We start from the raw sequence: 16,710 nt of genomic DNA on the forward strand, positions 1-16,710 counted from the left end.
AAATTTCATACGGAAGCACTGCTCAAGTGTTGAATAAAAAGGAACTTAAGCATTTTTCTAAATAAAGAAAACTGATGCAAAAGAGTAGTCCAGGGCAGATTAGATTTTTTCAGTAACTTTAGTGACAGCAACACTAATTTTTGTACTAGTCTATTTAGTAAATTAAACTTAAAACATACCCACATCTATCAAATCACCCTTTCATACTACAACTCCTAATTTAACCTGAATAATAGCATGAAACACTGGTCTAATGCAATGCCAAGTTTCAAACTGTTGGAACTTTTGACAAGTAAAATGTAAAAGCACAGGGGGAAAAAAAAGACCACCTTATCTATATTTTTACACCTTTTGTCATCTCACTGCTTATCTCTCTTTCCAGGGCTTTTAGAACATGAAGAAAAGCAATGTCTGGGTTTTTTTGATCACTCTTTGGATGATCTTTCCATTCAGTGATCATTGGCTTCTAACATCTATTTCTTATCTTTTAACCGCTCATTGAAATAAATAAATCTTACAGTATTGCTGCTTAGTTTCCTTAAAAAACCCAGATAAAGCTTTTTTTTTTGAAATCTAAGCAACAAGATCACTTCTTTCTGTGTGTTTGTTAACACCTTTAGGAACTGCAATAGATGTGTGAGATGGGATATCCCCCTATCAGGGCCACGTGACCTCTTCCCAAGAATGTAATACTCAGACACTCAGGAAAAAATTTTTATTATAGCTTGTATTACTTTGTTGAGACTTATAGACCTCCGCTTCAGATTTGTACTAGAATTCCTTCCAAAAAGCAAGGTATTTGGTACTTGCCACTTCCCTGCAGCCAATGTGCTTTAAGCAGTTCAATACAACTTCTTATGCTGTGCTATCTCATTCCCCTGTTCCTCCAAAGAGATTAGGAAAGTATCACCCATTCCTGCAAATTTACTGTCCATCTCATCTCTTTATGGGCTCTTTGACCTCCACCTTGACAAGAGACAGATGCAAAGAGAGGTTTGGGGATGGGAACCTCCTCATTGCCTTCCACGGTAAACACAAATGCAAAGAATTCCTGTATATATATATATATATTTTTGCTATGATCTTATATTTCCAAAGAGCTAATTTTATACTGGGATCAGACTCTCTTCCCTGGCATCTTCTTTTGGTATGACTGAAGAAACATTTCTCATTTCTATTTGTAGAAACACAATTACACCACCCACACTACAGTTCTTCATTGGCTCACCTGTTATAAAAAATATGGGGGAGAAAAGCAGTTTAAGAAAAAATACAACTATGTGGTAAGGTTCCTAAATTTACACAGCAAAAAAAAAAACAAACCAAAAAAAACCCGAAAAACGTTTGGCACAATTTTATTTTTTTCTGAATGCTTACATGCACTTCTGCCATCTGCTCAATAAATGTGCTGCACAGATCTGCAGTCACAGCTTAGAGACAACTCCAAGAAAAAGTTACTTAAAGAGGCTCCTGAGAATATCTAGATCTTTCTTTGGAGAAAAATAAGCCAGTGTGTGTGGCTTTCATGCATAATTAGCTACTGAAGCGACAGGGAAATTAAGAGTTTCACTTGGAAGCAAAGGCAGAGGATGGAGAAGCAGCTCTTTTTCTCTTATGTCTTTATGCATCACACTTGAACCACAGAAATTATGTGGATGGATCCTTTGGAAAAATGACATTTTGGAGGTGAGAGCAATGCTACCAAGGAGTTTTACTGAAATGGATGCTTTTATACCTGAAATGAAATTACCCACGCAGGAAATATAACTGGCACTTTATCTATAATAATACAGTAACGCTTCAAATTATTACTGCTACTTTGAAAACTCTCAAACTTTTCCATTAGCGAGCTGGAGGCAGAATCAGAAGAATTCATCCCAAGTAAAACACAGGCATGAAATTTCGGGGGGGGGGTTTAAAATACCAGCACCCGTTGGTGATCACCCACATACCCCCTGTGCCTTGAAAAACAACACCGGGCCATTGATTTGCTTCTTCACCTCTTAATGCCAAAAATCGCCTCAGCTGGTGGAAACACCGTTCTAGAGCACAACACCAGATATGTGCCTACGGAGACGAAGAGAAACATGTGCTCTTTAGAAATGCGTATGCGAAGTAGGTATAGGTAAAATATTAACGATAATCTCTTCGTGGGTTATACTAACAGGGGGATGATTTTTAAAGGCTGTAAGAATGAGAACAGTAGCGAAAACAGTAGTGAACCGGTTTGGGTTTGTGTGTTTGTTTTTTTTTTTTTTCTTTTTTTTATGGTCTTAAGCTGTGGCAGGGGATGTTTAGGTTGGACGTTAGGAAGAACTTCTTCACAGGTAGCAGAAAGGGTGATTAGATATTGTAATGGGCTGCCCACGCAGGTGTCACTGCCCTGGAGGTGTTAAAGGAAAGCCTGGACGTGGCACTGAGTGCCACGGTCTGGTTGACACGTTGGTGTTCGGTCAGAGGTTGGACTCGCTGATTTCAGAGCTCTTTTCCAACCTAAGCAATCCTGAGACTCTGTGATTTCGTGATTTTCTTTCTGTTGCTGTTGTTTTTTAATTTTACGGTTCAGCCGCTCCCCTCACCCCTCACACTGGCCCCGCCCCCTCAGCCCTGGCCCCGCCCATCACGGCAACGCCTCGCTTTCCCGGCCCCGCCCCCGTCGCTAGGGGGCGTTCCCCACCGTCGCGCGCCAGGGCGCGGAGTGGAGCTGAGCTCCTACGTCGCCCCGCCGTGCGCCGGCGCCGCGCTCGGCGCTCGCTTGCTTGGGCCTGCGGGAGCGGCGCGAGGGTGATGCTCGGAGCCGCCGCCGCCGCCGCCTGAGGGTCCGGCCGGGTCCGAGCGGGTCCGCGGCGGTGCCGCGGCCATGGGGTTGGGCTCCAGCTCCGAGGGCCCCGGCGGCGGCGCCGAGGGCTTCCACGTGCACGGGGTGAGACGGCCGCCGCCAGGCCAGCGGAACGGAGGGAGGGCGGGAGGGCCGCGAGGGGCGCTGGGGCGGGTGCGGGGGCGTCCCGCTCGCCCGCCGGCCTGTGGGCGCTGAGGCTCCGCGGCTCCCACCTGCCGGCCCCTTCCCGGGAGCTGCCACGCCGGCAGGGGCGGGGCGGCCGCGCCGCGCTCTGTGCCCGCGGATGCCGCGACCCGCCGGGTCCTGGTGCGGGACAGCCCGGGGGAGCCTGCGGGGCTGCTCTGGGGAAATTTGGAGTAGTTTTAAGAGTAGTCTAGCCCTCTCTCTGTCCTTGCTCCCCTCTCTCTCTGCTCCTCTTTCTCCCTGCTTCCTCCTCCCCCTGTTCTCCTCTCCCCCGTTCCCCGCCTTCTCTCCCTTCTCTCCTTGCTGCTCTCCTTCCCTGCTCCTTTTCCCTCCTTCCCGGTTCCTTTCCCCCTCTCCCTGCTCTTTTCCCCCTCTCCCCGCTACTTTCTTTCCCCCTCTACTTGCGCCTTTCTTTCCCCCTCTCCCTTCTCCTTTTCCCTCTCTCCCTTCTCCCTTTTCTGTGGATCTTCACAGCATCTTGTCCGGAGGTTAATTCCCGCTCCAGCCTCCCCCCGGCGTTGGATGTATTTGCGAGTTTGTTTTGACTCCTGTATATCCAGCACTGTTGCACACACACTGGTGTAAATGCGTATCCCGGCGTTTCAGGATAGACAGAGGTGTTGCTGATAACAGCTGTTAAACGAGTTATCATTTCGTTTAGTGGGTGCTCTCCCTTGCTGGAATCGGAGTGGAGGTGTTGTTGCCACGTGCTGCTTTACGCATCATCCCAGTTTATGTTTCTCAGTGTCGCGAGGAGTGTTTGGGGTACTGCTGCTCTCTATCTGCTCGTGTCAGTCTCCTGAACTGAGCCCGCTCCGTCAGAAGTGAATGTTGGTCTTCCTTTCATGCTGACCGCAGGACACTGCTCAGGTTTCTGTACTGGAGGATGATTTTGGTGACCAGCAGTCTGCAGAAGACAAAGTAATTTCTCTTTTCTCCGGGGAATTCATGCAGCTCTTGATGCTGGGTCATTTTGAAAACCAAGTGCAGCAGGATTTTTTGCAGCTCACAGCTCCCTGTGGGAACCTGTGTGGCTCTTAGACACCCGAACACCAACCTCCTGAGCTCTGTAGTAACTTTCACGTGCTTCTTCTTGTGTACATTTTCATCCTGGATATTATGTAACATGATGGTTTCATTCTAAGGCTTCTTGAACATTATTTAGAATTTGTATGTAAACATTTTTAACCTTTGGTTCAGTATAAAGCTGTCTGTTTGCAGTTTAGGGTTGTGATGAAAGTTAATACTTCCTACTCCAATTGTGGTTACAGTGCTCAGTCTTGACTGTTTAATAATAAAGCATGATTTTTATTCTTAGTTTTGCTTTAAAAGCTTTTGCTGAAGTAACTATGCTATTATTTTATAAGTATAAAACAATAATATATGTAAATATATATAAATATATATAAAATATAAAGCTATTTTATTGATGTATTTTATAACTTACAGACACTTCTGCCAGCAAAAGCCCCAATACCAATACACTTCATCTATTAAAAAAACCCCAATACAGCAGCTTGGTGCTGTATATATTGTATTAACCAAATATAAGATATGGTAGTTAAACTTTCTTAGCAGTGAGCTTCTCAGTTTAGATGATGCCTGGGTTGTAACTTGGTGCTTAAACTTTGAGGTGTGCCTCAGGAGTCAAATATATGAGGTTAAGGGCTGCTGAGATAACAAAAAGTAAAGTTAAAATCAGTGCAAGCTTGTCAGCACGTTTGCAGTGGTTCCTTAACATCCTGTTGCTTTCTTAGTGTACCTTGGAAGTGGGTGGCCTCTCACAGAATTTGTACATACCAAGCACTGTGTAACTCGTGGTGAAGTTTATCTTGGTGTGAATGCATTTTAATAAGTGTTCTCTATATTTATTGCACCTGTCCTGTGATAGCTTGGTTATAATGAAATCGAGATGCTGCAGCTCTTATTTCTTAGGAATCCTTTGTGAGTGGTGGCGGTTTCCTTGACCAGGTGGTGAGGCAGCATTTGTAGTGTTCTCATCTAAGTGTTCCTGTTCCAGTGGGCTGGAAACTGTGGGAACCCAAGTGTAAATCGTGTTTATGGAAAAATGGCTCTGCTGTAAGTGGGGATCTCGATGTTCTCAGGCTGTTAGAAGTATGGAAGAAAATCCTGAAGCAGCACTTCGAGAACTAAACCTTCCTCCAAAGTATTCAGTATTTAAATTCCAGGCTGTGAACACTGAATCACAATATTCGTGCTTTCTGTAGGGTTAAAAACCTGCTTTTTACAGCTTAATTTGAACACCTGTTGCTCATAGTTTTATAAAACTTAGTTCACAGTTGTGGATTGCTTCCTGAAATCTGTCATTTGGTATCTTATCTCTGGTTCAACTCAAAAGTAAATATGGAATTGTGTAAAGATTAACACTTTTACTTATGTAACTAAAGATCAGTGTTTAATAATAATAAAATGTATGTTTTTCAGGTCCAAGAAAACTCCCCAGCTCAACAAGGAGGACTGGAACCTTTCTTTGATTTCATCATTGCCATTGGACACACAAGGCTTGTAAGTCTCAAATGATTTTAATGTTGTTTTTTTTTTCTTCCCTACATGAACTATGGGTATTGTGTTGATTAAAAAGTAGAAGCCCAAACTGTCACAGTAAAGCTTTTCACATTGTATGTGGCATTAAAAATAAAGTAAAATTTGCTGGTGTTCAAAGTCTCTTCTCTGGCTGGATCCAAATTCGAGGAAAGGGTCTTATTTATGCCCTTACTCACCTTAACTTCTTAGCAGGTTGACGCAATGTTTATGTTATTACTCATTCCTACGTATTTTTTGCCACAAGGTGAATATTGAACTGGTGAGTCAATAGTAAGAGCTCAACATTTGTTTAAACAAACTTGTTTCAGCATTTGATAAAACCTGAAAAAGAATCGTAGCCTGTCTACTTATACTTTTGGGACCAAGAACACAATAGGTTGAGCTGTGAGAGAAGAGTTGAGTTCTGGTTTGGTGGTTTTTTTTGGAGTTTGGTTGGGTTTCTTTTGTTTGTTTATTTAACAGGCTCAGAGCTTTGCCTGTATGCTTCACCCTAACCCCATACAAGCTGAATTCCTTAAGTTTGTCCTGCTTTTATGAGCAGAGATGTCTTTTTGGAAGTGCTTGTTGTAATGGTGATTGTGGTGGAAGATCATTTAATCTTTTTAACATGACAGACACGATGATAGTTCTGTCAACTGTTCCCAAATAGTCTGTCCTTTCACAGTCAGTTTGCAGTGACTTTGAAGGGCTCAGAGACATGAAGAGAAATGTTGCTGCTCATTGTTAGACTACACAGTTGACATCTCATGTTGCTGGTATTACTTAATAGCAGTTGTGAAGCATTTCATGCAAGTGATGAAATGGAATAACAGCAATTACTTATGTAAAGGGACGTGTGCTGACAGCACTGACTGCTTTCTAATAAAAGAAAATTGAACTGCTGGGACTGTTTGTGAACCACAGAGTCTAAACTTTGATGGGTTTGGTTCTTTGTATTCAAATTCTGCCTGAGATGTGGCATATGTTACAGGTGCAGCTGGGAATAATGTTAATCTAATCCTGTATCTCTTTCTGTGCTCTACAGAATAAGGAAAACAATATGTTGAAAGACCTGCTGAAGGCAAATGCTGAGAAAGCAGTGAAGCTGGAGGTGTATAATATCAAAACAATGAAAATAAGAGAGGTGGAGGTGATCCCCAGTAACATGTGGGGAGGACAAGGCCTTCTTGGAGCCAGCGTGAGGTTCTGCAGCTTCCAGGGAGCCAATGAACACGTGTGGCATGTTTTGGTGAGAGAGAATTCTTTGGTGGCTTGTCAGTGTTCATACAACCTTGCTTTACAGTGTAATATTTAGAAGTAACTTTTATGTAAAGTACAGTGCTGAAATCACACAGAGGAAGGGAGCAGAGTCTTGAAGGTTTGAGCTATTTCAGTAGGGACAAGGAGTAGGTGTCTGTCGGTGTTGCCTGTTGCTGTGACAGAAATAACTCCATCCCAACCAGACCCAATAGTGTAGATGGGAAGGTTTTTTTTTGTTGAATAATCAATGTCAAAAGCAAAAACATTCTGGCCTGATTGGTGTCTCTGTTTTGGCTAAACTCCCTTAAATTAATGTTACAAAAAGCACCACAAATTTATTTTAAAATTAGAGGCAGAACTGAAAAGGAAAGACTGTTTGTTATGTTTCTGGTTGTTTAAATAAATGCAACTTCTCCACATCTTTGGAGTATCTTATTTTAAATTGGTAGCATCTTGGTCCTTCTTATTCAGCACGTTTTACAAGATATCACACCTAGATGTAGACTATTCAAGGACTTCTGTTTTATCCCATAAACAAAATGTTCTTTCCTTCTGCTGTTTTTGGAGTTAGCTTTCCCTTTTGATCTCAGGGTGGTTTATCCTGCTGCCCGTGCAGATGACAACTGTCATTCTTTCACAGGACGTTGAACCTGCATCTCCTGCAGCTCTGGCTGGTCTACAGCCCTACACTGACTACGTTGTTGGATCTGATCAGATTCTCCAGGAGGTAGGGTGCATTCCAGTAGGGACTGATTGTCTTTGCCAAGTGTAGGTTGTAGGATTTGATTTTTCATAAATCTAATTCTGTTTATATCAAACGTATGGGGATGGTGTTTGGGGATTTGGGGAGGTTGGTATTTATGACAGATGCTTTATTGTTGAGGTAAACATTATCTGTCTTTTTAATGTGACAATAACAAGAAGTTGCCATTAAAGATCAAACTACACCAGTGAGTTTTCTGGCTCTGGGTTTTTAATGTCTCACGTTGAAGTAAATAACTATGTAAAATGCTGACTTGCTTCCAGCTCCTTGTCTTGCACATGTGAGTTTATTAACTTTGTCTTTCCTTTTTTTTTTTCTTAGTCAGAGGATTTCTTTTCCCTGATTGAATCCCATGAGGGGAAGCCGCTGAAGCTGATGGTTTATAACACTGAAGCAGATTCCATTCGAGAGGTAGTTGTGACTCCCAATGGAGCTTGGGGTGGAGAAGGAAGGTACTGATCTCTGGACAGTCACTTGAAGACAGGTTATATACTTGCTGTAAATGAGATCCTGTTAAGAGTATTATTACTATCAATTGCAGCTTGTTGTTTTCAAGTTAAGCCTTGTTTCCTTACACTTATCACACAAAACTGTTAATCTCTTCATAAAAAAAAAGCTTAGAACTAGGAATTGGGCATGTCCTGGATCTAATCCTTTTGAGCTGAATCAAATGGCAAAAACCCTGTGTTGAGTTCCCCATTAGCAGATTCACTGTCTTCATTCTCATAGTCAAACACTGAGCTAAAGCAAGAACCAAACCCACATCAGGTCAGATGATATATTCTGTAAAGACATAAACCCAATCAACTGAAAGCTAAGCTGTGTATTTTTAAAAGTCAACTGCACAGTGTTCCCTGAGTAAAGTGAAACGACTCTTGCAGGTAGGTATTTCCTGCTATAGATGAAAGACACAAACTCTTCTTGTTGCGAAGAGTCAAAATTTAAAACACTAGTTTTGTTAAGAACACCTGTTTTTTTAAGTCTTGATTTACTTGTCTTGTACAGCTTAGGATGTGGTATTGGATATGGCTATTTGCACAGAATTCCAACACAATCCATAACATCAAAGAAAAAGCCAGAAAGCAAACCACCTTCACCCTCACTAGAAGCTGGAACTTCTGTACCATCCACTAATGGTTACACAGAGGTAGGTAAGAAAGAAATGCCAGTCTCTGGCATGTTCTCTGGAGTTTGGAAATGTTCTACTTTTTTGGAACATCGGTAACACAGTGTATTGGAATACAGTGTTTAATTTTGCTTGAATGAAATGGAGTTGAGTGAAGGGAAAGTGAGAGCTGAGGGTGCTGAGCAGGTGTGAGATCACCAGTGTTGGCTGATACAAATTTTTGCCAGGTATTTTCTTTCTGTTTTCAAGACTTGCATGCTCTATACTACAGCTGTACCAGTCAATGAGAATGACATTAGAAGAACACTTACCTCACTAGGAAAAAAAACACCTACAAGAACTGAGCATGGACTGTTCTTCTAAGAACATACTGGCTTTAAAAGCTGAACTGGAACACTTAGATGTCCTGATTGGTTTTTGGCTTTCAATTTCAGCATCACAGATTCTCTCTGAATTGGTGTATCTGGAAACAGGCAGGATGCTTTCATAGGAAGGTTGGCTTCAGGTGAAGCTTTCAATGTAAAAAGATGTTTTTCCTTCTTACTATCTTATTCCAGACTCCATTGTTGGCACCTACCTCTCAGAGTGAAAGCTCTGAAACAGTCATGAACTTGGATCATTCCAGAGATCAAGAAATGAGTGGTTATTCACCAGAAAGCTCACTTTCTCCTCCTCCCCCTCTCCAGAGAGTTATGGATCCAGGTATATTTTCTTAGGTGGTTTTTCAGCAGTTCTTTACAGGACACCTAAATAAATGAATATACAAGCTTGAGACTTAAATGTACAACTGTGAGCATTGGTGGTTGTTTTCCTTGAAATTTTTGACTTCCCTGGATTTCATAGCTGTAGAATTGAGGTACCACATAAGTTAAATTTATTTGCATTTAGCAGGGAGGGGACTTCACTGACTTTAGTCTGGATATAACTTGTCTTTTTTAATCTAGAATTTTGTGTTGTATCTAAAAAAGTGATGTAATATTCGCTTTCTCCTTCAGGATTTCTAGATATGTCTGGTATTTCATTTTCTGAGCTCACTAGTTTAACAGAAGTGTCCAGCATGTCCCCATCTGCCTCCTTCAACATGCCAGCAGCAGGTGCTTCCACAGGCCCTGAAAAATTAATGTCAAACGATGAAGCCTCTACGTATTTCGGTAAGTGCATTAAAGACTTCCTTTATTTCTGGAATTGCACCAGCTCATACCCGCTCAACATTTTCACCCTTTCTGGAAATAAGCGAATTTTAATAAAAATCAGAAAGGACAGGCAAAAATCAGATGGAAAAAGTAGCAGAAATCAGGTGTAGAACTGGACAAAAACTAATGGGCTTTTTTATAAGATTATAGAAGGTGTGTCTTTTTCTTTAAATGAAAACATTGATTAAACTGACTTTAAAAGTAGGTATTTCTAAAAGCAGTGTAAATGAATTTTTGTACCACAGTTGTAAAGCAAAACCGTACTTTTTTAGTTAGTCATCTTAATATTGTCTTTTTGTGGTGGCTGACTCTGGCTGGACACCAGGTGCCCACTAAGTCGCTCTGTCACTCTCCTTCCTCAGCTGGGCAGGGGAGAAAAAATCCAGTGAAAGCCTCATGGGTGGAGATAAGGGCAGGGAGAGATCCCTTTCCAGGTGCTGTCATGGGCAAAACAGACTCAACTTGGGGAAATTAGTTTAATTTCTTACCAAACAAATCAGGAGGATAGCGAGAAATAAACTGAAATCTTAAAAGCACTTCCCCCCCCACACCTTCCTCCTGGGCTCAACTTTACTCACAAATTTTCCATCTCCTCCTGCCAGAGGCACAGAGGGACTGGGAATGGGGGTTGCAGTCAGTTCATCACAGGTCTCTGCTGCTCCTTCCTCCCCAGCAGGGGAGCTCCTCACACTCTGCCCTTGCTCCAGCATGGGGTCCTTCCCACAGAGATCCAACTCAGGTCCTTCCCACGGGCTCTAGTTCTTCAGGAACTGTTCCAGCATGAGTCCCTTCCGTGGGGTGCAGTCCTTCAGGAACAGACTGCTCCAGCCTGGGTCCCCCGTGAGGGGTCCTGCCAGGACCCTGCTCCAGCACAGGCTTCCCCCAGGTCACAGCCTCTGCTGGGCATCCCCCTGCTCCAGCATGGCCTCCTCCAGGGGCTGCAGTGGATCTCTGCTGCTTCCCCACAGCTTCCATGGGCTCCTCCAGGGGCTGCAGTGGATCTCTGCTGCTTCCCCACAGCTTCCATGGGCTCCTCCAGGGGTTGCAGTGGATCTCTGCTGCTTCCCCACACCTTCCATGGGCTGCACCAGGGCCTGCAGGGGAATCTCTGCTCTGATGCCTGGGGTACCTCCTGCCCCTCCTTCTGCACTGACCCAGGAGTCTGCAGAGTTGTTTCTCTTGCATATCCTCATTCCTCTCTCTGGCTGCTGTTTTGCAGTGGGAATTTTTCCCCCCTCTTACATACATTATCCCAGAGGTGCTGCCACTGACACTGATGGGCTTGGCCTTGGAGCTTGCTGGCATTGGCTCCCTTGGACATGGGGGAACCTTCTGGCAGCTTCTCACAGAAGCCACCCCTGTAGCCCCTTACTACCAAAACCTGGCCATGCAAACCCAACACACTTTTCTGTTTAAAAAAAATAAATATATTCACAGGATGCCTGCCTTTCCCTTCCAAAAGGTAGGGTGACTGTAAGAGTTGCAATGCACAATAACAGTAACAGTAAGAACACAACAGACCCAGAGGTTTGTGGTCTTTTAAAAACCTGTGTGCACCATCAGAGTTCCTGGATTTGGGGAGAACTGAGTAAATGCAGCCCATGTATTTGACAGTTGTGAATCTGTTTATGTGCCTGTACAAGGTGTCTCATTCAGGCTGATTTTTCTAGGGTAACCATGGGTGCTGCTTGTTACCTTGCCAGGTTTTATTTTCTTACAAACCATTTCCATTTCCCAGAACATGCCACAGCTTTGGCCCCTGAAGATACAACCCTGTATTCTGAAGGCTCAGTCAAGCAGCCAGAGCTGGATGACCTACTGCCTTCAATTCCACCTTTACCTTCTTTTCCTCTTCCACATGAAATTTCTTCAAAAACAACTCTAGGAACTGATCCTGATAACCAAGAATTAAAGCTGCTCGTGAACAGCACTGAGAGCTCATTAACCACTGCTCCAGAGAAACCAGAGGAAGAAGCAGCAAGTGAACAGAAAGAAGAAGCAGCTGCACAAGATCCCGAGTGAAATGGACCCTGCTTGTGTTTACAGACTGTCAAATGCTGCAGCTTGGAATATTTTTCTGATCTTGAAAGAATTACAGTTACTCTATTTTGTTAGTGTAGACAATACTAGAAAAGAAATCACATGAAGTACATATCTTGTTGTATTTTCCAATCACTGTTTTAATGGATTGATCTGTGTTCAAACTTTGAATGCTGTCCAAAAATCACCAAATTAATGGAGAAATTAATGCAGAAACAAGTTGGACACTGGCAGAATGTCAAGTTCCAGAATTCACGTTTGCCTACAAGTGCTCCTGAATGTATTTAAGAAGGCACTGTGCCTGAACAGTGACACTTAGTGATGATTTTATCAGTATGATTGATGGCATTAAAAAAAATATTTATAGTTTTGTTAGAAAGCTTTTCTAATGGTACTCCTTGGGTAGACAGTTCTTGTGACTTGCAAGGCATTTCTCACCCCAGGATACTTTTATTCCTACTTAATACTCCTCAGACTGTTATTTTTCTTGTTTTAAGTCCCTTCTCTGTAAGGTACCTTTGCTACAACTACTTCCTCAGTAAAGGAAGTGCCATGTGGTTTGAAGTTGCAGCACAGAGATGGGACAGAGTCGTGGTGGGTCCTGTCACTCACTTCTGCTCTTCTGTGGACCAGGTGGTGGCCTCACACTTAAATAAAATATGAAGCAGAGGAGGGAATGATGATGGTTATTTGAGACAAATGGAAGTGAAAATGATGTTTCAGTTGGGGTGATGAACCTTTTCAGTGGAGCTGAATGTCTTGGCTTCTGTAATGACCGAGAAATAGCTTTTCTTTAGTTGTGCTTTTCTATTTACTCATTTCTATTTTTATACAGATCGTTGTAAGTTTAAGACATGGGGCTGTTGTGCAGCAACATCAACTGCTTTTTGTAGCTTTTTTGTTCGCACTTGTCTTCAAATAGATTCTGAATGTAGCAGCAAACATGACATGAACAATGAAAGGCCTGTGGTTCTGTAACCCTCAGGGCAGTGATTTATCATGGAATGTCAAAGGGATGGGGAATAACACAGTTACTGTGGTGAAACTCCTTCCTGAATTAAGAGATGGGGGGTGTTGAAGCTAAACACCGAAGTACATTTATTTAGTACAATATTGCCTGATTTCTTTTTCCCTGTCCTGTCTCCTGCTCTGTTTCTGCACTGTGCAGATCAGTATGTGACAACTGCCAGGGCTGAAATCTGGTACTGAGGCAGGAGGGGGGGACTCACAGTCCCACAGATTGGCCTGTGACAGCTCAGCTTCACCCAAAGGGTGCAGGTGAAGTCACACCACAAGAGGTCTTCAGCTGAGTCCACCCTGGCATAAAATCTGTCCTTGGTACTCCTTCATCTCTGTTGTTAGTCTGAAATACTGCAAGTACAGTAGTTCTGAACAGGACTGTCAAAATACCTGTTGCTTTAAAGAATGTATTGAGCCCCAGCTGCAGGCAGTAGAACATAGATTTGGACTCCAGTCTGCTAAATGGTCTGTTAATTGCAAACTGGTTTTATTTCCTGTATTGCTAAAATAAATTTCCTCTTTTCTTTCCTCACCTGACTGTTACAAGGGTGAACAGCCAAACACTAAAAATAAATGTAATTTAAACTATTGCTAAGTTTGTTTGGTCTTGGAGCCTGATGACTGAAGACATCTAGGTGATCTATTTATTGATGTTGTTTCTTTAGGACTTGTTTCTAGTCTTCCACCTTTCTCAAAACTGGTTTTAAGCTGGTAGTAGCTCATTTAAATGATGCTGCACCATTAACACCCTTCAGAAATTTAAGAGCAGAGAATGTCAAAACTTGTTCTAGATTTCAAATGTCACCATAATAAATGGCTTAAACTTATGTCAGTCAGTCTGTGTGTTAACTGGTTCTTGGAAGGGGTTTGGAAAACCAAATCCTTAGGGTTAAGCCTCAGGCAGAGGGATCTTGGGTTCTCCTAACCTGCAACTTGATGATTCAAATGCTAAATGAGATGAAGAGTTCAACCTCCTCATCAAATTCCTTTTCTCTTGATAATTTGGATGCTATCTCACTGCTGAAGCCAAGGTAAGTAGGCAGTACTCTTACTTGTGGGTACAGAAGCGAGAAAGATGGTTAGAATTTCTTAGTTTCAAAATAAAACCTGAAAAGAGTTGGAGAAACACCTGAGAGTGGCAGGATGCAGAGCCAAAAACAAACAGCCAATCAACCTGTGCTGTCCCAAACATCTGTTTCCAGGTAAGGAGGAGCTGGATATGACCTTTCCCCCACTCTGTAAACTTTGAGGGCATCTCTAAACACAACAGCAGCAGTTCTTCTGCAGGCACAAGAAGGACTATCTTGGCAGCATCACAAGGAGGGCAAAACAAAGGGAGGAGGATCTCACCTTGGAGCACTCAGGGGTTTCTATGGCCAGACACAACGGGATCAGCTTCCAGACCTGAGCTGCTCCCTCATATTAATAGCTGAGCCTGAGGACATGAGTCTGGCAGATGTTTAGTCCAAAGAGGCTCCCAGGAGCTCAAGTACTGTAGCAGGGATTAGGCAAACCCATCTCCACTGAGCCGTGGCCCTGCCTACCCCAAGGAGCCAGGACACCTGGGATTGACAGGGGCTGATCCTGGATGGGCCCTCCAAGGCTGTGGGACCTCCACCCACCTGGATACTACAGCTCTGCTCAACAAAGGCCGGAGAAACCTGGTCAGGTCCTGCCCCAAGCAAGGTTAACTTGAGCAGGCTGGACCGATCCCTCCCTTCCCAAGGAATTATGTGATTGATGGGAGCTTTGGACACCATAACCCTGTACTGGGAATGATCATAGCCCCCAAAAATCACGATAAGGAAATATCCATCACAGAGATAAACACAAAAATCTCATTGTTAACAGCAATATGGATGCTGAACTAATTCTGGTTGAACTTGAATGAGTGAATGGATGTATTTACTGTCTTTAAGTTGAACAGCTACTGTCAAGAACCATTGAAACACCAAATTCAGGCAGTGATGACTTTGTTTTCCCTCAAACTTTCACAGCAGGCTTGATAATCTAATGAACCTCCTGCGGTACTGCTCTAGGCTCTGTGCAGAGGCTGCTCATCCAAGTTGCCACACTTGGCATCTCAGAATTTCTCTGAGCTGTAACAGAAATGCTGCAGGAAAACATCTCTCTAATGCTAAGCAGAGATCACATCGCTCGCGTACCAGCGCGCTCATACATTTCCAGATGTATTCTCCATCTTCCCCCAAAGCCGGGCAAATATTTTCACCTCCAAGCAGTTTCATAAGAACAGGCACCACTGCCTCTGGCTGTTAAGTGAAAGCAGCTACAGGTTACTCACTGCACTGATTTGACTGGGTCAACCGGTTCCATTTCCTGGGCACTGCCACTAATGCCGACACATCATCCCCGCTGACTTTTGCCTTAAGCAAACACTAACTTGGCAGTGGTTCTGCTGTAACAGAATTTCAAAGCAATTGTGTAAGTTACATTTCTAAGCTATAAAAAGTAATCAAGCACTCACAGTCCCCCAAAAAGGATGGCTAGAACAGTGTCACAATATCCTCAGAGAGAGATCAGGCATGTCCCACCCAGTCTCTAATCAGTACCTCTGCTCTGCATGATGTCCACACAGCTCTTTACAGAAAAACCCCCACCACAGCAAAGGAAACTTTCAGTCAACCCATATTCTTGACTTTTAAGTGTGCATGTGCTCCCAACAGCTCTGTTATCCAGCTGTGAGGTGACTTCACCCAGCTCTGTTCGGGAGCAACCAGCACATGTACAGTGTAAGATCATGTGCCTAAAGACTCATGCTAAATATCAAGTTCAATAAATTTCTGGGGATAAAGTTTGACTCAAACAGGACCTCTGCAAAAGGAAAAATGATACCTTGGTGTAATGCATTGGTCTCTGTAACAGTCACTTTGTGCCTTCACCTCTGGCAAATGCATTCTCTCCCCTTCCTTGGCACCTCCACACTAATTCACCTCAGAGTGACTTCACAACCTCTCTGCCTAAGGCTTGTTTTGACTATATTTTAAACCTTTCTAAAAATTAATTCTAAATCCTTCAAGTAGTTCTCTTCCTAAAATGATACTTGCACTTCGGCTGCCAAGTACTGAGCTGAGCTCTTCTGTTCTCAGCACCTCCTCACCTGAAGAAAATAAAAAATTGCCTGTCATAGACAAATTAAATGCTCTTCTAGGAGACAGGTTACACTACTAAGTACTAGATTTGCAACTCCTTCCCATCATGAACTTGGAAATTAAAATAACTTCTACAAATCAGTGGCCTTTTCTATGATTCTGGCAAACTGGAACTCTCTCTGTTCACAATGTCCCCAGGAGCTGTGAGGCTCATATGAACTCAAAATTCTCCTGCTTTTGCCTTCAGGACTCTTACGGACAGCACAAGTCCAGAAAAGATGACAGAAATTAAAAGGGAGTAGCAAAAAAACCCCTCCTCTCACTTTATACTCCATCTAAGTCAGATGCTGGGAGTCTCTGGGAGGACATTTGGTCACTGAATTACTGCATTCTCTGCCAGAGCAGCCCAGCTGACAGTCCCCACGGCAAAAGCTTTGAGTATCCTGTCCTGGCTTTTTCAGCATCAGGAAAACCAGCCTTGGTTTCCCATGTGCCTCTTACAAGGATACAACCTTTTGACATCCAGGCAACTCAGCACCAGCTGGCACCAGTCACTTGTTAGCACAGGCTACTTTCATGGTACAAAAGCAGCACTGCCCAGGTGAGCAGCATGACTTGAGCACATTTGGCAC

At 43.2% G+C, this 16,710-nt stretch overlaps 1 protein-coding gene and 1 long non-coding RNA gene across 3 annotated transcripts; one reads left to right on the forward strand and one right to left on the reverse strand.

The window, feature by feature from the left end:
• Positions 1 to 2,817: 2,817 nt before the first annotated feature.
• Positions 2,818 to 12,320, forward strand: GORASP1 (golgi reassembly stacking protein 1). 2 transcript variants are annotated; one of them, XM_017828679.1, is made up of 9 exons: positions 2,818 to 2,923; positions 5,468 to 5,548; positions 6,612 to 6,815; positions 7,467 to 7,553; positions 7,911 to 8,041; positions 8,595 to 8,736; positions 9,273 to 9,417; positions 9,711 to 9,866; positions 11,647 to 12,320. In XM_017828679.1, the coding sequence occupies exons 1-9, from the start codon at positions 2,861 to 2,863 to the stop codon at positions 11,928 to 11,930; spliced, it is 1,293 nt and encodes a 430-aa protein (XP_017684168.1). In that variant the 5' UTR covers positions 2,818 to 2,860; the 3' UTR covers positions 11,931 to 12,320. The 2 variants fall into 2 exon arrangements, with proteins under 2 accessions (XP_017684168.1, XP_017684169.1); XM_017828680.1 differs by lacking the exon at positions 2,818 to 2,923 and adding an exon at positions 3,654 to 3,943.
• LOC108504071 lies at positions 7,895 to 9,257 on the reverse strand. Its single transcript, XR_001876984.1, has 2 exons — positions 9,027 to 9,257; positions 7,895 to 8,099 (listed from the first exon to the last, which is right to left on the reverse strand). It is a non-coding gene; the product is annotated as an uncharacterized LOC108504071 (long non-coding RNA).
• Positions 12,321 to 16,710: the final 4,390 nt, after the last annotated feature.

This window comes from Lepidothrix coronata, unplaced genomic scaffold (genome assembly GCF_001604755.1).
Source record: "Lepidothrix coronata isolate B3197 unplaced genomic scaffold, Lepidothrix_coronata-1.0 Scaffold151, whole genome shotgun sequence".
Classification (NCBI taxonomy): Eukaryota; Metazoa; Chordata; class Aves; order Passeriformes; family Pipridae; genus Lepidothrix; species Lepidothrix coronata.